The sequence below is a fragment of the Coregonus lavaretus genome (assembly GCF_964263955.1).
Source record: "Coregonus lavaretus genome assembly, chromosome: 4".
In the NCBI taxonomy this organism is placed as follows: domain Eukaryota; kingdom Metazoa; phylum Chordata; class Actinopteri; order Salmoniformes; family Salmonidae; genus Coregonus; species Coregonus lavaretus.
The window spans coordinates 55361133-55379974 of record NC_139991.1 but is presented as its reverse complement, the minus strand read 5'-3'; the positions used below and the strand labels follow the sequence as shown (position 1 = coordinate 55379974).

The 18842-nt window shown below is 47.6% G+C and overlaps 1 protein-coding gene across 1 annotated transcript in view; it reads left to right on the top strand.

Moving 5' to 3' along the window:
• The window catches only part of LOC311127584 (neural proliferation differentiation and control protein 1-like), a 44413-nt gene that overhangs the window by 9778 nt on the left and 15793 nt on the right, over positions 1 to 18842 (top strand). The window contains exon 2 of the mRNA XM_084159402.1: positions 15724 to 15873. Within this exon, the coding sequence (XP_084015528.1) occupies positions 15724 to 15873 (150 nt within the window). The remainder of the gene's footprint in view (positions 1 to 15723; positions 15874 to 18842) is intronic.

Genomic DNA, 18842 nt, shown 5'->3' with positions numbered 1-18842 from the left:
CAGGGGCGCGGACATTGACCGTTTCAGCTTCTAGGGCGGCAGGTAGCTTAGTGGGTAAGAGCGTTGTGCCAGTAACCGAAAGGTCGCTGGTTCTAATCCCCGAGCCGACTAGGTGAAAAATCTGTCGATGTGCCCTTAAGCAAGGCACTTAACCCTAATTGCTCCTGTAAGTCGCTCTGGATAAGAGCGTCTGCTAAATGACTAAAATGTAATGTAAATGTTGATATGCCACACCTGTCAGGTGGATGGATTATCTTGGCAAAGGAGAAATGCTCACTAACAGGGATGTAAACAAATGTGTGCACAACATTTGAGAGAAATATGCTTTTTGTGCGTGGCATCGCTCATGAAACGTGGGTCCAACACTTTACATGTTGCGTTTATATTTTTGTTCAGTATAGTAAGCTGGGGAGGGCTCATTAGGATGACTGACTGAACCGAATCCGTTCATCCCCACTCAACTCTCACTGCGCAACATGCGTACGTCATCAACTTTGGGCACCAAGCGTGTCCGTGTAGACTCCCTTTCTTACTAGCACTGACTTTGCTGATAGATTATTTTTTTAGGAGAATGTGCTACTATGATTGTGATACAGTATGTGGTTGTCTCACTTCATCTGGATAAGAGCGTCTGCTTAATGACTAAGATGTAATTGTGTAGGAGGCTCACCCCACTCCACTCCTCCTAGGCATTGATTGGTGCCATTTGCTAAGCTAAGGATCCTGGGACTAAACACCTCCCTCTGCAACTGGATCCTGGACTTCCTGACGGGCCGCCCCCAGGTGGTAAGGGTAGGTAACAACACATCTGCCACACTGATCCTCAACACGGGGGCCCCTCAGGGGTGCGTGCTCAGTCCCCTCCTGTACTCTCTGTTCACCCATGACTGCATGGCCAGGCACGACTCCAACACCATCATTAAGTTTGCCGACGACACAACAGTGGTAGGCCTGATCACCGACAACGATGAGACAGCCTATAGGGAGGAGGTCAGAGATCTGGCCGTGTGGTGCCAGGACAACAACCTCTCCCTCAACGTGACCAAGACAAAGGAGATGATTGTGGACTACAGGAAAAAAAAGAGGACTGAGCACGCCCCCATTCTCATCGACGGGGCTGTAGTGGAACAGGTTGAGAGCTTCAAGTTCCTTGGTGTCCACATCACCAACGAACTATCATGGTCCAAACACACCAAGACAGTCGTGAAGAGGGCACGACAAAGCCTATTCCCTCTCAGGAGACTAAAAAGATTTGGCATGGGTCCTCAGATCCTCAAAAAATTCTACAGCTGCACCATCGAGAGCATCCTGACTGGTTGCATCACCGCCTGGTATGGCAACTGCTTGGCCTCTGACCGCAAGGCACTACAGAGGGTAGTGCGTACGGCCCAGTACATCACTGGGGCAAAGCTCCCTGCCATCCAGGACCTCTATACCAGGCGGTGTCAGAGGAAGGCCCTCAAAATTGTCAAAGACTCCAGTCACCCTAGTCATAGACTGTTCTCTCTGCTACCGCACGGCAAGCGGTACCGGAGTGCCAAGTCTAGGTCCAAAAGACTTCTCAACAGCTTCTACCCCCAAGCCATAAGACTCCTGAACAGCTAATCATGGCTACCCGGACTATTTGCACTGCCCCCCCACCCCATCCTTTTTACGCTGCTGCTACTCTGTTAAGTATTTATGCATAGTCACTTTAACTCTACCCACATGTACATATTACCTCAACTAGCCGGTGCCCCCGCACATTGACTATGCAACGGTACCCCCCTGTATATATAGCCTCCCTACTGTCACTTTATTCTATTGTATATATAGCCTCCCTACTGTCACTTTATTTTTTACTTCTGCTCTTTTTTTTCTCAACACTTTTTTGTTGTTGTTTTATTCTTACTTTTTTGTTTAAAATAAATGCACTGTTGGTTAAGGGCTGTAAGTAAGCATTTCACTGTAATGTCTGCACCTGTTGTATTCGGCGCATGTGACCAATAAAATTTGATTTGATTTGATTTGATTTGCCAGCTTTTCTCATGACTTCTGATGATGCCACCTTAATTCAATAAAAGGTAAACATTGCCACATCAATGTCTGTGGTACACATGCCATGGCACTGTTTGCTGATCTGCCCTTCTTGGAACTGTTTATGATTGCACAGCCTGGCAGGAAGCAGATGGCTAGAATAGTCATTTTTCATGTCTCACATCAACTTGTTCTGGCGTTACATAACTGTATTTACACCTCTCTGGTCCCACCTGACCGATTGACCTAATGGTTCTCTCTCTCTCTCTCTCGCTCTCGCTCTCGCTCTCTCTCTCAGGAGGAGCTCTCTGTCTCTCTCTCTCTCTTCATTCTCCCCTCTCTCGTGGAGATCAGCATGTTTCCTAATTAGTGAGTGGTGTGGGAGGCATGGTGAGGTGACTTAACCTGACCTCCTATGATTTGTTGACATTCCCTCCTTCTGTAATCACATTGTGTTTGTGGTGATCGACAAAATGAAGACAAAAAGGGAAAGTGTGTATAACACTGTCTCACAGTGATGATAGTGATGGTGTCAAGAAGACCCTATAGACATAGTGCATCCCAAATGGCATCCTATTCCCTTACATAGTGCACTTCTTTAGACTAGAACCCTATGTAGCCATACTGTCAGTGTCACCACACATGCCTCAGTAGTGATGCTGTAGCAATAATGTTGTATGAGCTCTTCTGTATTAAGCCTCTCCCTCCTCTCTTTATCTCACCATTATTTCTTTCCACCCACCTCTTCTGTCGCCGGTTTAATGAAGTGCCTTAGGTGTGATTCAGACTATTCTCCTTTAATTGCTTCATGCTGTGGTACCTTGGGCTGATGATGCACTTATCTCTTAATTCACTACCATTATGACTCCTGAATGGCGCAGCGGTCTAAGGCACTGCATCTCAGCGCTAGAGGCGTCACTACAGACCCTTGTTCGATTCCAGGCTGTATCACAATCCGGCCATGATTGGGAGTCCCATAGGGCGGCGCACAATTGGCGGGGGTAGGCCGTCATTATAAATAAGAATTTGTTCTTAACTGACTTGCCTAGTTAAATAAAGGTTAACAAAAAAAATTACCCACAGCAAAGAGGTGGGGCTTCAGCTGGGGAAGATGCACTTGGATTGTGTGTGTGTGTGTGTTAGTAAAGCTTAAAGATCACAGTCTTTAGGGCTGCAATTTTCTGTGCAACATTAACTTCCCACTTAAAAGGAAAACTACAGTGCAGGCTAATGATGCTTACACCACAGAACATACAGAGGCAGAACAGATATTATGATTACAACAATGCTTTCAGATACAGTGAGGGAAAAAAGTATTTGATCCCCTGCTGATTTTGTACGTTTACCCACTGACAAAGACATGATCAGTCTATAATTTTAATGGTAGGTTTATTTGAACAGTGAGAGACAGAATAACAACAACAAAATCCAGAAAAACGCATGTCAAAAATGTTATAAATTGATTTGCATTTTAATGAGGGAAATAAGTATTTGACTCCTCTGAAAAACATGACTTAGTACTTGGTGGCAAAACCCTTGTTGGCAATCACAGAGGTCAGACGTTTCTTGTAGTTGGCCACCAGGTTTGCACACATCTCAGGAGGGATTTTGTCCCACTCCTCTTTGCAGATCTCCAAGTCATTAAGGTTTCGAGGCTGACGTTTGGCAACTCGAACCTTCAGCTCCCTCCACAGATTTTCTATGGGATTAAGGTCTGGAGACTGGCTAGGCCACTCCAGGACCTTAATATGCTTCTTCTTGAGCCACCCCTTTTGTTGCCTTGGCTGTGTGTTTTGGGTCATTGTCATGCTGGAATACCCATCCACGACCCATTTTCAATGCCCTGGCTGAGGGAAGGAGGTTCTCACCCAAGATTTGACGGTACATGGCCCTGTCCATCCTCCCTTTGATGCGGTGAAGTTGTCCTGTCCCCTTAGCAGAAAAACACCCCCAAAGCATAATGTTTCCACCTCCATGTTTGAAGGTGGGGATGGTGTTCTTGGGGTCATAGGCAGCATTCCTCCTCCTCCAAACACGGCGAGTTGAGTTGATGCCAAAGAGCTCGATTTTGGTCTCATCTGACCACAACACTTTCACCTAGTTCTCCTCTGAATCATTCAGATGTTCATTGGCAAACTTCAGATGGGCCTGTATATGTGCTTTCTTGAGCAGGGGGACCTTGCGGGCGCTGCAGGATTTCAGTCCTTCACGGTGTAGTGTGTTACCAATTGTTTTCTTGGTGACTATGGTCCCAGCTGCTTTGAGATCATTGACAAGATCCTCCCGTGTAGTTCTGGGCTGATTCCTCACCGTTCTCATGATCATTGCAACTCCACGAGGTGAGATCTTGCATGGAGCTCCAGGCCGAGGGAGATTGACAGTTATTTTGTGTTTCTTCCTTTTGCGAATAATCGCACCAACTGTTGTCACCTTCTCACTAAGCTGCTTGGCGATGGTCTTGTAGCCCATTCCAACCTTGTGTAGGTCTACAAACTTGTCCCTGACATCCTTGGACAGCTCTTTGGTCTTGGCCATGGTGGAAAGTTTGGAATCTGATTGATTGATTGCTTCTGTGGACAGGTGTCTTTTATACAGGTAACAAGCTGAGATTAGGAGCACTCCCTTTAAGAGTGTGCTCCTAATCTCAGCTCGTTACCTGTATAAAAGACACCTGGGAGCCAGAAATCTTTTTATAACATTTTTGACATGTTTTTTTCTTAATTTTCCTGTTGTTATTCTGTCTCTCACTGTTCAAATAAACCTACCATTAAAATTATAGACTGATAATTTCTTTGTCAGTGGGAAAACATACAAAATCAGCAGGGGATCAAATACTTTTTTCCCTCACTGTATAATTATTTGGTACTACACTGAGTATACCAAACATTAGGACACCCCCCCCCCCCACCCCCTTTTGCCCTCTGAACAGCCTCAATTCATTGGGGCATGGACAGGGATGCTGGCCCATGTTGACTTCTTTATTTTGACTATTTTCTACATTGTAGAATAATAGTGAAGACATCAAAACTATGAAATAACACATATGGAATCATGTAGTAACCAAAAAAGTGTTAAACAAATCAAATATATGTTATATTTGAGATTCTTCAAATAGCCACCCTTTGCCTTGATGACAACTTTGCACACTCTTGGCATTCTCTCAACCAGCTTCAACCGGAATGCTTTTCCAACAGTCTTGAAGGAGTTCCCACACATGCTGAGCACTTGTTGGCTGCTTTTCCTTCACTCTGCGGTCCGACTCATCTCAAGCCATCTCAATATGGTTGAGGTCGGGGGATTGTGGAGGCCAGGTCATTTGATGCAGCATTCCATCACTCTCCTTCTTGGTAAAATAACCCTTACACAGCCTGGAGGTGTGCTGGGTCATTGTCCTGTTGAAAACAAATGATAGTCCCACTAAGCCCAAACCAGATGCGATGGCGTAACGCTGAAGAATGCTGTGGTAGCCATGCTGGTTAAGTGTGCCTTGAATTTTAAATAAATCACTGACAGTGTCACCAACAAAGCACCCCCACACCATAACACCTCCTCCTCCATGCTTTACGGTTGGAACTACACATGCAGAGATCATCCGTTTACCCACACCGCTTCTCACAAAGACACGGCGGTTGGAACCAAAAATCTCCAATTTGGACTCCAGATCAAAGGACATATTTCCATTGCTCGTGTTTCTTGGCCCAAGCAAGTCTCTTCTTCTTATTGGTGTCCTTTAGTAGTGGTTTCTTTGCAGCAATTCAACCATGAAGGCCTGATTCACACAGTCTCCTCTGAACAGTTGATATTGAGATGTGTCTGTTACTTGAACTCTGTGAAGCATTTATTTGGGCTGCAATTTCTGAGGCTGGTAACTCTAATGAACTTATCCTCTGCAGCAGAGGTAACTCTGGGTCTTCCATTGCTGTGGCGGTCCTCATGAGAGCCAGTTTCATCATAGCGCTTGATGGTTTTTACGACTGCACTTGAAGAAACTTTTCAAAGTTCTTGAAATATTGCATATTGACTGACCTTCATGTCTTAAAATAATGATGAACTGTCTTTTCTCTTTGCTTATTTGAGCTGTTCTTTCCATAATATGGACTTGGTCTTTTACCAAATAGGGCTATCTTCTGTATACTCCCCCTACCTTGTCACAACACAACTGATTGGCTCAAAAGCATTAAGAAGGAAAGAATTTCCACAAATTAACTTTTAACAAGGCACACCTGTTAATTAATCCTCCACTGGATTGGAGTATTGTTTTGTCATGATCGGGGTCCCATTGTGTGACAATGATCCAGGTGACCTTGGCACTCTGCTCTTCCTTGATCTGAAGATTTGTTCAATCAGAGTCAGAGAATAAAAAAATTATCTGGCACAATTTGATGAAAGGAACCAGGGATGGTGAGGAGGACAGACAGAGATATACATGGAGAGAAGTAGGGATTCAAATACTTCAAAGGGCAGGATATGTGGCCTCCTGCAGTCTGTTGACTTATAAGGTTCAATGTGTAGGTGGCTCCACTGTGACAGACTGGCTGACTCCAGTGGGCAGCACAACTGGGGAGCTGTAGCCAAAGCCACATCACATGTGGGAGCAGTGAACAGTGCTTGAGCCCAGCTTGGCCTGGGTAACATAATCACTGTCACCTTCAGAAGGACAGGCCACTGAGTAGGGACGGTAGGCAGGCTGTAGGTGGGTGGCTTAGTGGTGCACTCCTTGAGAGAAAGCACAAATTATTTTATACACACACTTAATACTCAGGCCGTGTCCGAAAACCCGTACTTGTGTTCTAAATAGCCTATGCTTGAACATGAGAGATCTAAGGCGTGATATGGATAGATAGGGATGTTGACAATCACAGATTGGAGCAGTGGAGGCTGCTGAGGGGAGGACGGCTCATAGAAATGGCTGGAATGGAGTCAATGGAGTGGTATCAACCACGTCTTTGATGTTTGATACCATTCCATTGACTCCATTCCCGCCATTATTATGAGCCGTCCTCCCCTCAGCATCCTCCACTGGATTGGAGTATGTGAAATTTAGTATGCTTTAAATGCCAGGATGTCATACTCATTTCGGCTATTCATCTAGTAGAATTCGCTGCACACTATTGAGGAATAGAATCGTCTTTCGAGACTCACGTGTTTGACAACAGCTGATAATCAGCTGAGGGGACCCGCTGTACCAAAATGAACGAATGGCGGGAATCAACGCAATTGCGGATAAGATGACGCATTCTCAGTAGAATGAACCTAGTATGATATTTGTAGCTTACTGCATACATTTTTACTAAATAGTATGTTCTAAATAGTATGTTGTACGATTAGTATGCAGTAAGTAGTGGGCAATCCAGATTTTGGACACGGCCTATCTGTCACGATCGTCTGACGAATGAGTAGACCAAAGCGCAGCGCGTTGAGCGAACATGACTTTATTAATACAAAGTCTGGAACAAAACAACAAAACAAGAACGATTCGTGAAGTCCTCTGCAATTCTAACAGAACCTGGAACAAAAACCCACAACCCTCATGAGAACACAAACAGTTTAAATATGGCTCCCAATCAGAGATAACGAGCCGACAGCTGACACTCGTTACCTCCGATTGGGAGTCACACGACACCACAAATAACTCACCCAAAACACAACCAAACGAATACACCCTATACAACAAAACCCCACAAAACAAATACACCCTGGCTCAAATACAAAAGTCCCGGAGCCAGAGTGTCACACTATCACATACACACTAACATAAACAGAGACTCTCTCGCACACGCATGTACATGCACACGTGCACACACGGACAGACACATTTTAAATACTTTATTTGCATCCACCAATCAAATTTACATTAAAAAAGGATCCAAACATTTCAGAGGTCACTGTATGCATGGCATTCAAGGGTACAGAAAGCACATCCTTCTCCAAACAGCTAGGCTACCCTCGACAGCTGAAACAGAGCAGTACCTATCCAACTGCTTTGCCCTAGTTTTTGTCAGGCCCACAACCTGGAGGCCACGCACTGCAAGCCTGTGTACATGGCCGAGATTGCCAAATATCAGCGCCACTACCTTGCACCTACACCCGAGGCTGTCCAAGCGTGCCACGAGGGGCTGGTATTTAAGAAGCTTGTCGGCAAAGGAATGCTCCATGCAGCTGTCAAATGAGCAGCCCGCTTCCAAAATGAGCACCTCCCCCCTGGCCTCACCCACAACAAATCAAATCAAATTTTATTGGTCACATACAATTTTTTTTGCAGATGTTATTGCGGGTGTAGCGAAATGCTTGTGTTCCTAGCTCCAACAGAGCAGTAGTATCTAACAATTCACATCAATACACACAAATCTAAAAGTAAAATTATGGAATTAAGAAATATGTAAATATTAGGATGAGCAATGTCGGAGTGGCATTGACTAAAATACAGTAGAATAGAATACAGTATATTCATATGAGATGAGTAAAGCAGTATGAAAACATTATTAAAGTGACTAGTGTTCCATTATTAAAGTGGCCAGTGATTCCATGTCTATGTATATAGGGCAGCAGCCTCTAAGGTGCAGGGTTGAGTAACCGGATGGTAGCCTGTTAGTGATGGCTATTTAACAGTCTGATGGCCTTGAGATAGAAGCTGTTTTTCAGTCTCTCGGTCCCAGCTTTGATGCACCTGTAATCACCTCACCTTCTGGATGATAGCGGGGTGAACAGGGCGTGGCTCAGGTGGTTGATGTCCTTGATGATCTTTTTGGCATTCCTGTGACATCGGGTGCTGAAGGTGTCCTGGAGGGCAGGCAGTGTGCCCCCGGTGATACGTTGGGCAGACCGCACCACCCTCTGGATAGCGCTGCGGTTGCGGGTGGTGCAGTTGCCGTACCAGGCGGTGATACAGCCCGACAGGATGCTCTCAATTGTGCATCTGTAAAAGTTTGTGAGGGTCTTCAAAAACATCTGGCGTATTTGGCACACAGGAAAATACATCATCAACATCAAACCAGCTTCCTCTTACACAACATTTTACATTTACATTTTAGTCATTTAGCAGACGCTCTTATCCAGAGCGACTTACAGTTAGTGAATACATATATATATATATTTTTTCATACTGGTCCCCCGTGGGAATTGAACCCACAACCCTGGCGTTGCAAACACCATGCTCTATCAACTGAGCTACATCCCTGCCGGCCATTCCCTCCCCTACCCTGGACAACGCTAGGCCAATTGTGCGCTGCCCACAAGAATGTTTATTGATGTCTCACCTTGCTGGCTATCAGGTCGACAAGGTGGTAATGTCTAGCAATGTACAAATCCTTGTATGAACAGCAACCATTCACAACATGGGCAACAGACTCCATTACATTTGATTCATGTAGAATACAAAATGGGTACCAGAGTGCTAGATTATATTTTGTTGGTAAAACGTGCAGCCTCGTCTTAACAGTAAAGGTGAGAATGTCCTGGCCAATAGCAGCATTCTTGTACATGGAATGGGAGACAGAGTGGCCAACACAGTCCCGAGCAGTGAGTTTCCCCTGCAGCCTCAGGCCAGTCCAGTGTTGCAGTAGCTGCATCCGTCTGATACCAAGGAGTGTTGTCCTGGATGTAGGATGAGAAGTTCCATCATGGGTGACAGAAGCCTCAACAACAACTCAGATGATTTCTGCTCTCTGGGGAAAAGACACACACAAACACACACCACACTGACACACACCATCACATACAAACTCAGACTAATACTATCACATGAATTTAGATTATATTTCCCTTTCTCTCTCTTTCTCCCTCGAGGGCAATTACATACACTCACATTCCATCACATACAGACGTCATCTCACATACACACCATCTAGATATAATATTCTATGATAGGGATATTGGCATAAATGGCATGTGGAAGGATAAGAAGAGAGGGAAGTGCTTGAGGAAAAGAAAGAGTGCCACATACCAGGTAAAAAAATAAACCAAGAGAGATGACAAAGAGAGGGAGGGAGACAGAATATTTCATCCATGATGGAGAAGGCTTGCACGTTTGCATCCAAAGACTTTTGTGATAATTTGGCAGGATTGGTGAGAGCAGTGGAGACAACACTGTTGAGGGATGTTGCTAGGCTACCTTTCATTATGGAAACAATAAAGAATGCAACTTCAGACTTAATGATTTTGAGACAATGACAGAAACCTCTAAGATGAGGGTGAGGAAATGTGTGATCGTCTATTGTCATTCTGTGTGCGGTCCTGTATTGTATAATGCCATATGGTATCACCTTTGTTTGTCAAGTGTGCCAAGCCTACACTCTAAGAATAAAAGGTGATATCTAGAACCTAAAAGGGTTCTTTGGCTGTTCCCATAGGAGAACCCTTTGAAGAACCCCTCTTTTTGGTTCCAGGTAGAACCCAATGGGGACAGCCAAAGAACCCCTTTGGAACCCTTTTTTCTGAGAGTGTATGTTTTGAATTGGTCTTGTGACACAGGCACATGCACATGTAGACACAGAGAGAGAGAGAGAGAGAGACTACAACAAATGTTTTGAACGGCACAAATGTTACTGCAATCTCCCAACCCCCCCAGTACCCTCCAGACCACATCTGCTTCTACTGTGACTCACACCTCCTGATGTCAGAGATCCTGTTGCCATGGAGGTCATTATGGCGACAGATGTTGTAGTTTTGCAGCAGCCTAGGGGGCATGAGTTTCTATGAATACCCTCCTTCTGTACTGTGCCCTCCTACTGTGGTGAGTGTGATTGGAAGGAGTTAGGCGCAGGAGGGTAAATCACCGAATACAGAGTTTATTCCGTCGTACACAGTTGCGCTGGATAGCGACAACAAAATACAGGCACAGGGGAAACAATCTACCCCGGCAATACAAGGTACGGGTAGCTCCAACAAAATACAGGCACAGGGGAACAATCTACCCCGGCAATACAAGGTACGGGTAGCTCCAACAAAATACAGGCACAGGGGAATAATCTACCCCTGCAATACAAGGTACGAGTAGCTCCACCGAGCTACACTCAACCCACATAAAACAATCACCCACAAGGACAAGGGGGCAGAGGGAACATTTATACACAGACTAATGAGGGAATATGAACCAGGTGTGTGTAATTGACAAGACAAGACAAATGGAATGATGATATATGGGGTGGCAGTGGCAAGTAAGCCGGTGACGACGAACGCTGAAGCCTGCCCGAACAAGGAGGGGAGGCAGCCTCGGCGGAAGTCGTGACAGTACCCCCCCCCCCCCCCCCCCCCCTTGACGCACAGCTCCAGCAGTGCGCCGATCCCGGCCTCAGGGACGACCAGGAGCAGGGCGAGCTGCATGGCGACAGTGAAAATCCCGCAACAGGGAGGGATCGAGGATATCCCTCACCGGGACCCAGCACCGTTCCTCCGGACCGTAACCCTCCCACTCCACGAGGTACTGAAGGCCCCCCACCCGATGCCTCGAATCCAGGATGGAACGGACAGAGTACGCCAGGGCCCCCTCGATGTCCAGAGGAGGTGGAGGGACCTCCCGCACCTCAGACTCCTGGAGCGGACCAGCCACCACTGGCCTGAAGAGAGACACATGAAACGTGGAGTTAATACGGAAATCATGGGGGAGTAAAAACCTATAGGTAACCTTGTTGATTCTCCTCAGGACTTTGAACGGCCCCACAAACCGCGGGCTCAGCTTCCGGCAGGGCAGGCGGAGGGGCAGATTCCGGGTCGAGAGCCAGACCCGATCCCCCGGTACAAAGACGGGGGCCTCACTGCGGTGACGGTCAGCGTTGGCCTTCTGATGACTGCATGGCACGTTGGAGGTGAATGTGGGCAGCTTCCCACGTCTCCTCCGCGCGCCGAAACCAGTCATCCACCGCAGGAGCCTCGGTCTGGCTCTGGTGCCACGGTGCCAGAACCGGTTGGTAACCTAAAACACATTGGAATGGCGTTTGTAGAGGAGTGACGGAGAGAGTTCTGGGCATATTCTGCCCATGGCAAGAACACCGACCACTCCCCCGGCCGGTCCTGGCAGTAGGACCGCAGGAACCTACCCACATCCTGATTTACCCATTCCACCTGCCCATTAGACTCGGGGTGGAACCCAGAGGTCAGGCTGACCGAGACCCCCAGACGTTCCATGAACGCCTTCCAGACCTTGGATGTGAACTGGGGACCTCGGTCAGACACTATATCCTCTGGTACCCCGTAGTGCCGGAAGATATGTGTAAACAGGGCCTCCGCAGTTTGCAGAGCCGTGGGGAGACCGGGCAGAGGAAGGAGGCGGCAGGCCTTGGAAAAGCAGTCCACAACGATCAGGATGGTGGTGTTACCTTGGGAGAGGGGAAGATCAGTCAGGAATTCAACACTTAGGTGAGACCATGGTCGTTGTGGAACTGGTAAAGGTTGTAACTTACCCGCTGGGAGGTGCCTAGGTGCCTTACTCTGGGCGCACACCGAGCAGGAGGAGACATACACCCTCACGTCCTTAGCCAAGGTAGGCTACCAGTACTTTCCGGTCAGGCAGCGCACTGTACGACCGATACCTGGGTGACCAGAGGAGGGTGACGTGTGTGCCCAGTAGATCAGCCAATCACGGATAAGAGCAGGCACGTACCGCAGCCCAGATGGACACTGAGGTGGAGATGGATCTGTGCGTAATGCCTGCTCTATATCCGCGTCCATCGCCCATACTACCGGCGCCACAATGCAGGAGGCTGGGAGTATGTGGGTGTTGTCTCTGGGCCTCTCCTCTGTGTCAAACAGCCGTGACAATGCGTCTGCCTTCACGTTCTTCGTACCCGGGATGTATGACAGTGTAAAATCGAACCGGGTGAAGAATAGGGCCCACCTGGCCTGGCGAGGATTCAGCCCGGATGTACTCCAGGTTACGGTGGTCCGTCCAGACGAGGAAAGGGTGTTTCGCCCCTTCGAACCAGTGCCTCCACACGGTCAAGGCTCAGACAACAGCCAACAGCTCCCGATCACCAACGTCGTAGTTCTGCTCCGCCGGGCTGAGCTTCTTAGAGAAGAAGGCGGAGCTTGGGTGGCGTGCCCGAGCGTTGAGACAGGACAGCGCCTATCCCTGCCTCGGACGCATCCACCTCCACTACGAACGGTAGTGATGGATCGGGGTGGGCCAGTACCGGGGCTGAGGTGAACAGACCCTGCAGTCTGCTGAAGGCCAGGTCAGCCTCAGCAGACCAGCAGAGCCGGGACGGCCCACCCTTCAACAGGGATGTAATGGGAGCTGCGACCTTGCCAAAGCCCCCGGATAAACCTCCGATAGTAGTTGGCGAAGCCAAGGAAGCGCTGCACCTCCTTAACCATGGTTGGAGTCGGCCAATGACGCACGGCTGAAATGCGATCTCCCTCCATCTCCACACCTGAGGTGGTAATGCGGTATCCAAGGAAGGAGACGGACTGCTGGAAAAACATACACTTCTCTGCCTTGGCATGAAGGTCATTTTCCAACAGTCGGGCCAGCACTTTGCGAACCAGGGACACATGCTCGGCGCACGTAGCGGAATACACCAGAATGTCATCGATGTAGACCACTACACCGCGACCAAGCATGTCCCGAAACACCTCGTTCACAAAGGACTGGAAGACGGATAGAGCATTCATCAAACCGTAGGGCATCACCAGGTATTCATAATGCCCCGTGGTTGTGCTGAATGCTGTCTTCCACTCATCCCCCTCTCGGATACGCACCAGGTTGTACGCACTCCTGAGATCTAATTTGGTGAAGAAGCACGCCCCATGCATTGACTCGATCACTGACGGAATGAGGGGGAGAGGATAACTAAATCTAATCGTCTCCTTGTTCAGTGGTCGATAATGAATGCAGGGGCACAGACCGCCGTCTTTCTTCTTCACAAAGAAGAAACTCGAGGAGGTGGGTGAAGTGGAGGGACATATATACCCCTGGTGCAGGGACTCGGTGACGTATGTTTCCATAGCCAACGTTTCAGCCTGCGACAGGGGGTAAACATGACTCCTGGGAGGTACAGCGTCTACCCAGAGGTTTATCACGCAATCCCCTGCCCGATGAGGTGGTAACTTGGTAGCCTGCGTTTTTGAAAATGCGTGCACCAAATCGAGGTATTCGGGGGGGAATGCGCACGGTGGAGGTACTGTCTGGACTTTCCACCGTGGTTGCACCTATGGAAACACCTAGACACCTACCCTGACACTCTCGCTACCACCCTGTGAGAACCCTCTGCGGCCATGAGAAGGTGGGGTTGTGGAGTGCTAACCAAGGGATACCTAATACCACAGGGAAAGCAGGGGACTCAATAATAAAAAAAAGAGATCTGCTCACAATGAGTCTCCTGGGTAATCATGGTGACTGGTGCAGTAACTTCCTGAACAAACCCGGACCCTAATGGTTGACTATCAAGTGCTCTGATGGGGAATGGAATGGATAGGGGAACCAATGAAATGCCTAGACGGCGTGAGAATGCCCTGTCCATAAAGTACCCAGCTGCGCCTGAATCGACTAGCGCCTTACACTGGGGAACTACCATGTGATCGTGAAAGTGGATAGGTAGAGTACAGTGCGCAGCAGAGGGCTCTGAACGAGTGTGGGTGTTCGATACCTGGGGTGATGCGAGAGTGCCCTGCCTGCTGCCTCCAGGCCCAAAAGAGCGTTGACTACGACGTGTGGTGTACTGTACCTTCGTGCCACCAGAGTCGCACTGTCGCTGTCTTCCTCCGCTCTCTCGGACGGCGGCTCCACCCAGCTCCATCAGCTCGGGATCCGAGTCGGCCGGGATGGGAATGGGAAGACCCCTTCCAGGACGTCCTCTGGCTGCCAGCAGGTTGTCCAAACGGATGGCCATGTCCACCAGTTGCGTGAAGGACAACATGGTGTCCCGGCAGGCTAGCTCCCGTCACACGACCTCCCGCAGATGGCACCGAAATGGTCGATCAGGGCCCGCTCGTTCCACCCGGATCCCGCTGCAAGAGTCCGAAACTCCAAAGTGAAGTCCTGCGCGGTCCTCGTCCCCTGCCTCAGGTGGACAAGCCCTGCTCGCCCACCTGTCGACCTTCGGGCGGGTGATCGAAGACATGCGCTCCTCTCCCGATAGCTGACACTGCTGGTTTGAAGGACTACTTTTTCTAAGGTCAATTGAGCCAGGGTACGGATGAAGATGTGTGTGTGTGTGTGTCACAGGAGGTTGGTGGCACATTAATTGGGGAGGATGGGCTCGTGATAATGGCTTGAGTGGAATGGTATCAAATACCATTCGCTCCGTTCCAGCCTTTATTATTATGAGCAGCGCTCCTCAGTTCCCTGGTAACTCTTTTTAAATTCAGCACAATGTGATTACAATGGCTTGGGTCTGTGTCTGAAAACAGAGTTCTAACCAATACATGATGTTCTTGCAATGAAAACAATAGCACAGTCAGAAGAATGTTTTGCTATTAGAAATCCCTCTATGTTGTACATAATACAATTTAGTTTGCCACTGGTGCGTCAATTCATCTTTTAATTCAGTCAGTTGTCATGACAACATGGCATCTTCACATTTCCAAGCAGCCTCTTTTGTCATGACACCTGGTGGATGATGTCACACACTCATACACTCATGCTCCTGCCCTCTCACACACACACTCCATAAGAATCATGATGACCATGATTCAGTATATTCTGTCAGTGAAGGTGAGCAATAGTGTTGTCTAATGTATGTCTCTCTTTTTCTGCCCTCTCTTTCTATTTAGCTGGGGGTAAGTGCCCGCACCACATAGACTGTGCCCGTGAGGGGCGGCACTTTTGCAAACCTGGCACCTCCTACTGCGGCCCCTGCCTCACCCCATTGGAGGAGAACGAGGAAGGACAGTGTGTCGCAAGGAAGAGGCGCCATCACCATGGTATGTTGGTCTGGATATTACACACACATTATGCACACACACAAACGGCCCCACAATCTCCATTATAATGTAGGAATGCAAGGGGATTTGGGTAATTACGAAAGATGTTCTTCAATTTATTTGATGAAGCTGCTTCAACAGATAGTGATTCAAAGTTGAAAAAGAAGGGTTCAGCACAGGGTCATTTTCTACGCATGTGCAGTGAACATCAATCATCGTCCTTTCCCTGGTTGTGTTTGCATCCCAAAAGGCACCCTATTCCCTACATAGTGCACTACTTTTGACCCCTATGTAGTGCACTACATAGGGAATAGGGTGCCATTTGGGACACAACCTGTGTCAGGCTACAGATTTCTGAGCATCCTGAAATGGGTTATGGGCTTAGGTCAAACACAGTTTGGTCACACAAAGTGGTTCATGAGCTGATGCAGAGAGACTGCTGTTTAATTGGATGCATGTGTGTGTGTGTCTGTGTGTGTCTGTGTGCCTTTGTTGCGGTGTAGCCATGAGTAACTAACTCTGTGCTTTAAGAGTGGGCATAGTGAGCCACAGTGACACAGACTGTGTACACCACTGTCCACAGTGAAAAAGACAGGAAACCCTCACTCCTCCTCTTTCTCCTCCTCCTCCCTCGTTCTCTCAGTCCCCCTCCTTGCTTACCACATTCACTCTCAATCTCCCTCTTCTATTCATTCGATACCCCTCTTTCCTTTACTCTATTGCCTTCCTCATCCATACCTCTCCCTCCTTCTCCCTATCGATCTCTCCATTCTTCTCTCTCTCCCTCGATCTCTTCGTCCCTCTCTCTTTCGCTCTCTGCATCAATCTGTCCATATTTCTCCCTCTCTCTGTGCGCTGTAGTCTGATCCTGTGTTTCTCTAATCCCCCCTCCTGCTGTCCACAGACACATGCCCACCCCCACACATGACCACCGCCTTTAATCACCCAGAGTACTGCATGCATCTCTCTCTCTCCTCCATTTCTCTCTCTCGCCATCTCCATATCTCTCTCTCTCTCTTTCTCTCCCTCTGTCCTGCTCTCGCTCCCTTCCATCTCTCTCTCCCTCTCCCTTTCTCTCTGTTACTCTCCCCTTCCATCTCTCCCTCTCTCTTCCTCTCTCTCTCTCACTCTCTCTGGCTCCCTTCATACAATAATTTAATTCTGTAAAAGCGTTGCTCTGTGGAAATAAATTACATTTTTGATTTTTATTGTCTGCTGATTTTACAATGCATCTGTGGTTTGTGAAAGAAAGAGAGAGAGAGGAGAAATAGAGAGGAAGAGGAAGTGGGAGATATTCTCTCTTACCCTGCACCTCTACCTTGCCCCACCCTCTCTGTTTCTCTCTCTCTCCTCTGTTTCTCTCTCTCTCTCTCTCTCTCTCTCTCTCTCTCTCTCTCTGTTTCTCTCTGTTTTCTCTCTCTCTCTCTCTCTCTCTCTCTCTCTCTCTCTCTCTCTCTCTCTCTCTCTCTCTCTCTCTCTCTCTCTCTCTCTCTCTCTCTCTCTCTCTCTCTCCTCTCATCTCTCTCTCTCTCTCTCTCTCTCTCTCTCTCTCTCTCTCTCTCTCTCTCTCTCTCTCTCTCTCTCTCTCTCTCTCTCTCTCTCTCTCTCTCCTCTCTCTCTCTCTCTCTCTCTCTCTCTCTGTGTTTCTCTCCAGGATGAATAATTTAGCTGGGTCTGCAGCAGAGGACATCAGATTAGTGGTCACGGCATCACACAGAGTGAAATGAGAGAAAGAAAAATAAGAGAGGATGAAAAGGAGAGCGAGAACTTTGTTTGAGGAGGGAGTGTTTCAACCTAGTAGCATCTAATTTGCAGAAATTCTGACACAAAGAAGAAGATGTAGTGTGTGTAGTGTTAGGGCGAGGTTGGCCATGGGGTTGTGGTGGTATGTTGTGGTGTGAATCTTTACAATATTGCCAATTTTGACTTTGCAGCTGGCCTATCTAAGGGGAAATCGTTCAGTTCTGCATTAAGGACAAGACTTAAAACAATAAACATCAACCTGTATATAACGCACTATTTTTGACAAGGGCCCATATGGTGCCATTTGGGATGCAACCCCTATGTACAGGATTAGGTGTACATCAATGGAGATTTACTCCTAATCAGAGAGATCAGCAATCCGGACATGTCACCATCCAAAGCCTTACCTTTTATGTTCCTTTTACATGCTAAACATATTTGTGCTTATTTTTAGCATGATCTTATCTCCATAGGCTGTATCTATTGAGGAAGCTTATGGATGTTTTTTCCAGGACACATACAGTGGGGAGAACAAGTATTTGATACACTGCCGATTTTGCAGGTTTTCCTACTTACAAAGCATGTAGAGGTCTGTAATTTTTATCAAAGGTACACTTCAACTGTGAGAGACGGAATCTAAAACAAAAATCCAGAAAATCACATTGTATGATTTTTAAGTAATTAATTTGCATTTTATTTTATTAGGAGGGTTATGCGGTCCCATTATGCTGCTGGCTGCAGCCACTTGACTTGGAGTGCATGGCTCAGTTCCTGTTTAACTAGAGACAGGAAGTCCACATAATGGGACCACATAACCCTCCTGCCCTTTCAGCTTCCTGCACCCCCTCTCACCCCACTGCACCACTCTATACTCTACCAGTGTGGTGGTGGGGGGGGGGGGTTTAAGTACAGAATAATACGAAGTGCTCTGAGACCAGGTTGGGGGGAAAGTACAGTTACAGTAGGAGTCTGTCCGAAATGGGTCCCTGTATAGTGCAATACTTTTGACCAGGGCCCATAGAGTTCTGGACATTTCTTACTGGGAGAGGCTATACAGTGGGGAGAACAAGTATTTGATACACTGCCGATTTTGCAGGTTTTCCTACTTACAAAGCATGTAGAGGTCTGTAATTTTTATCATAGGTACACTTCAACTGTGAGAGACGGAATCTAAAACAAAAATCCAGAAAATCACATTGTATGATTTTTAAGTAATTCATTTGCAT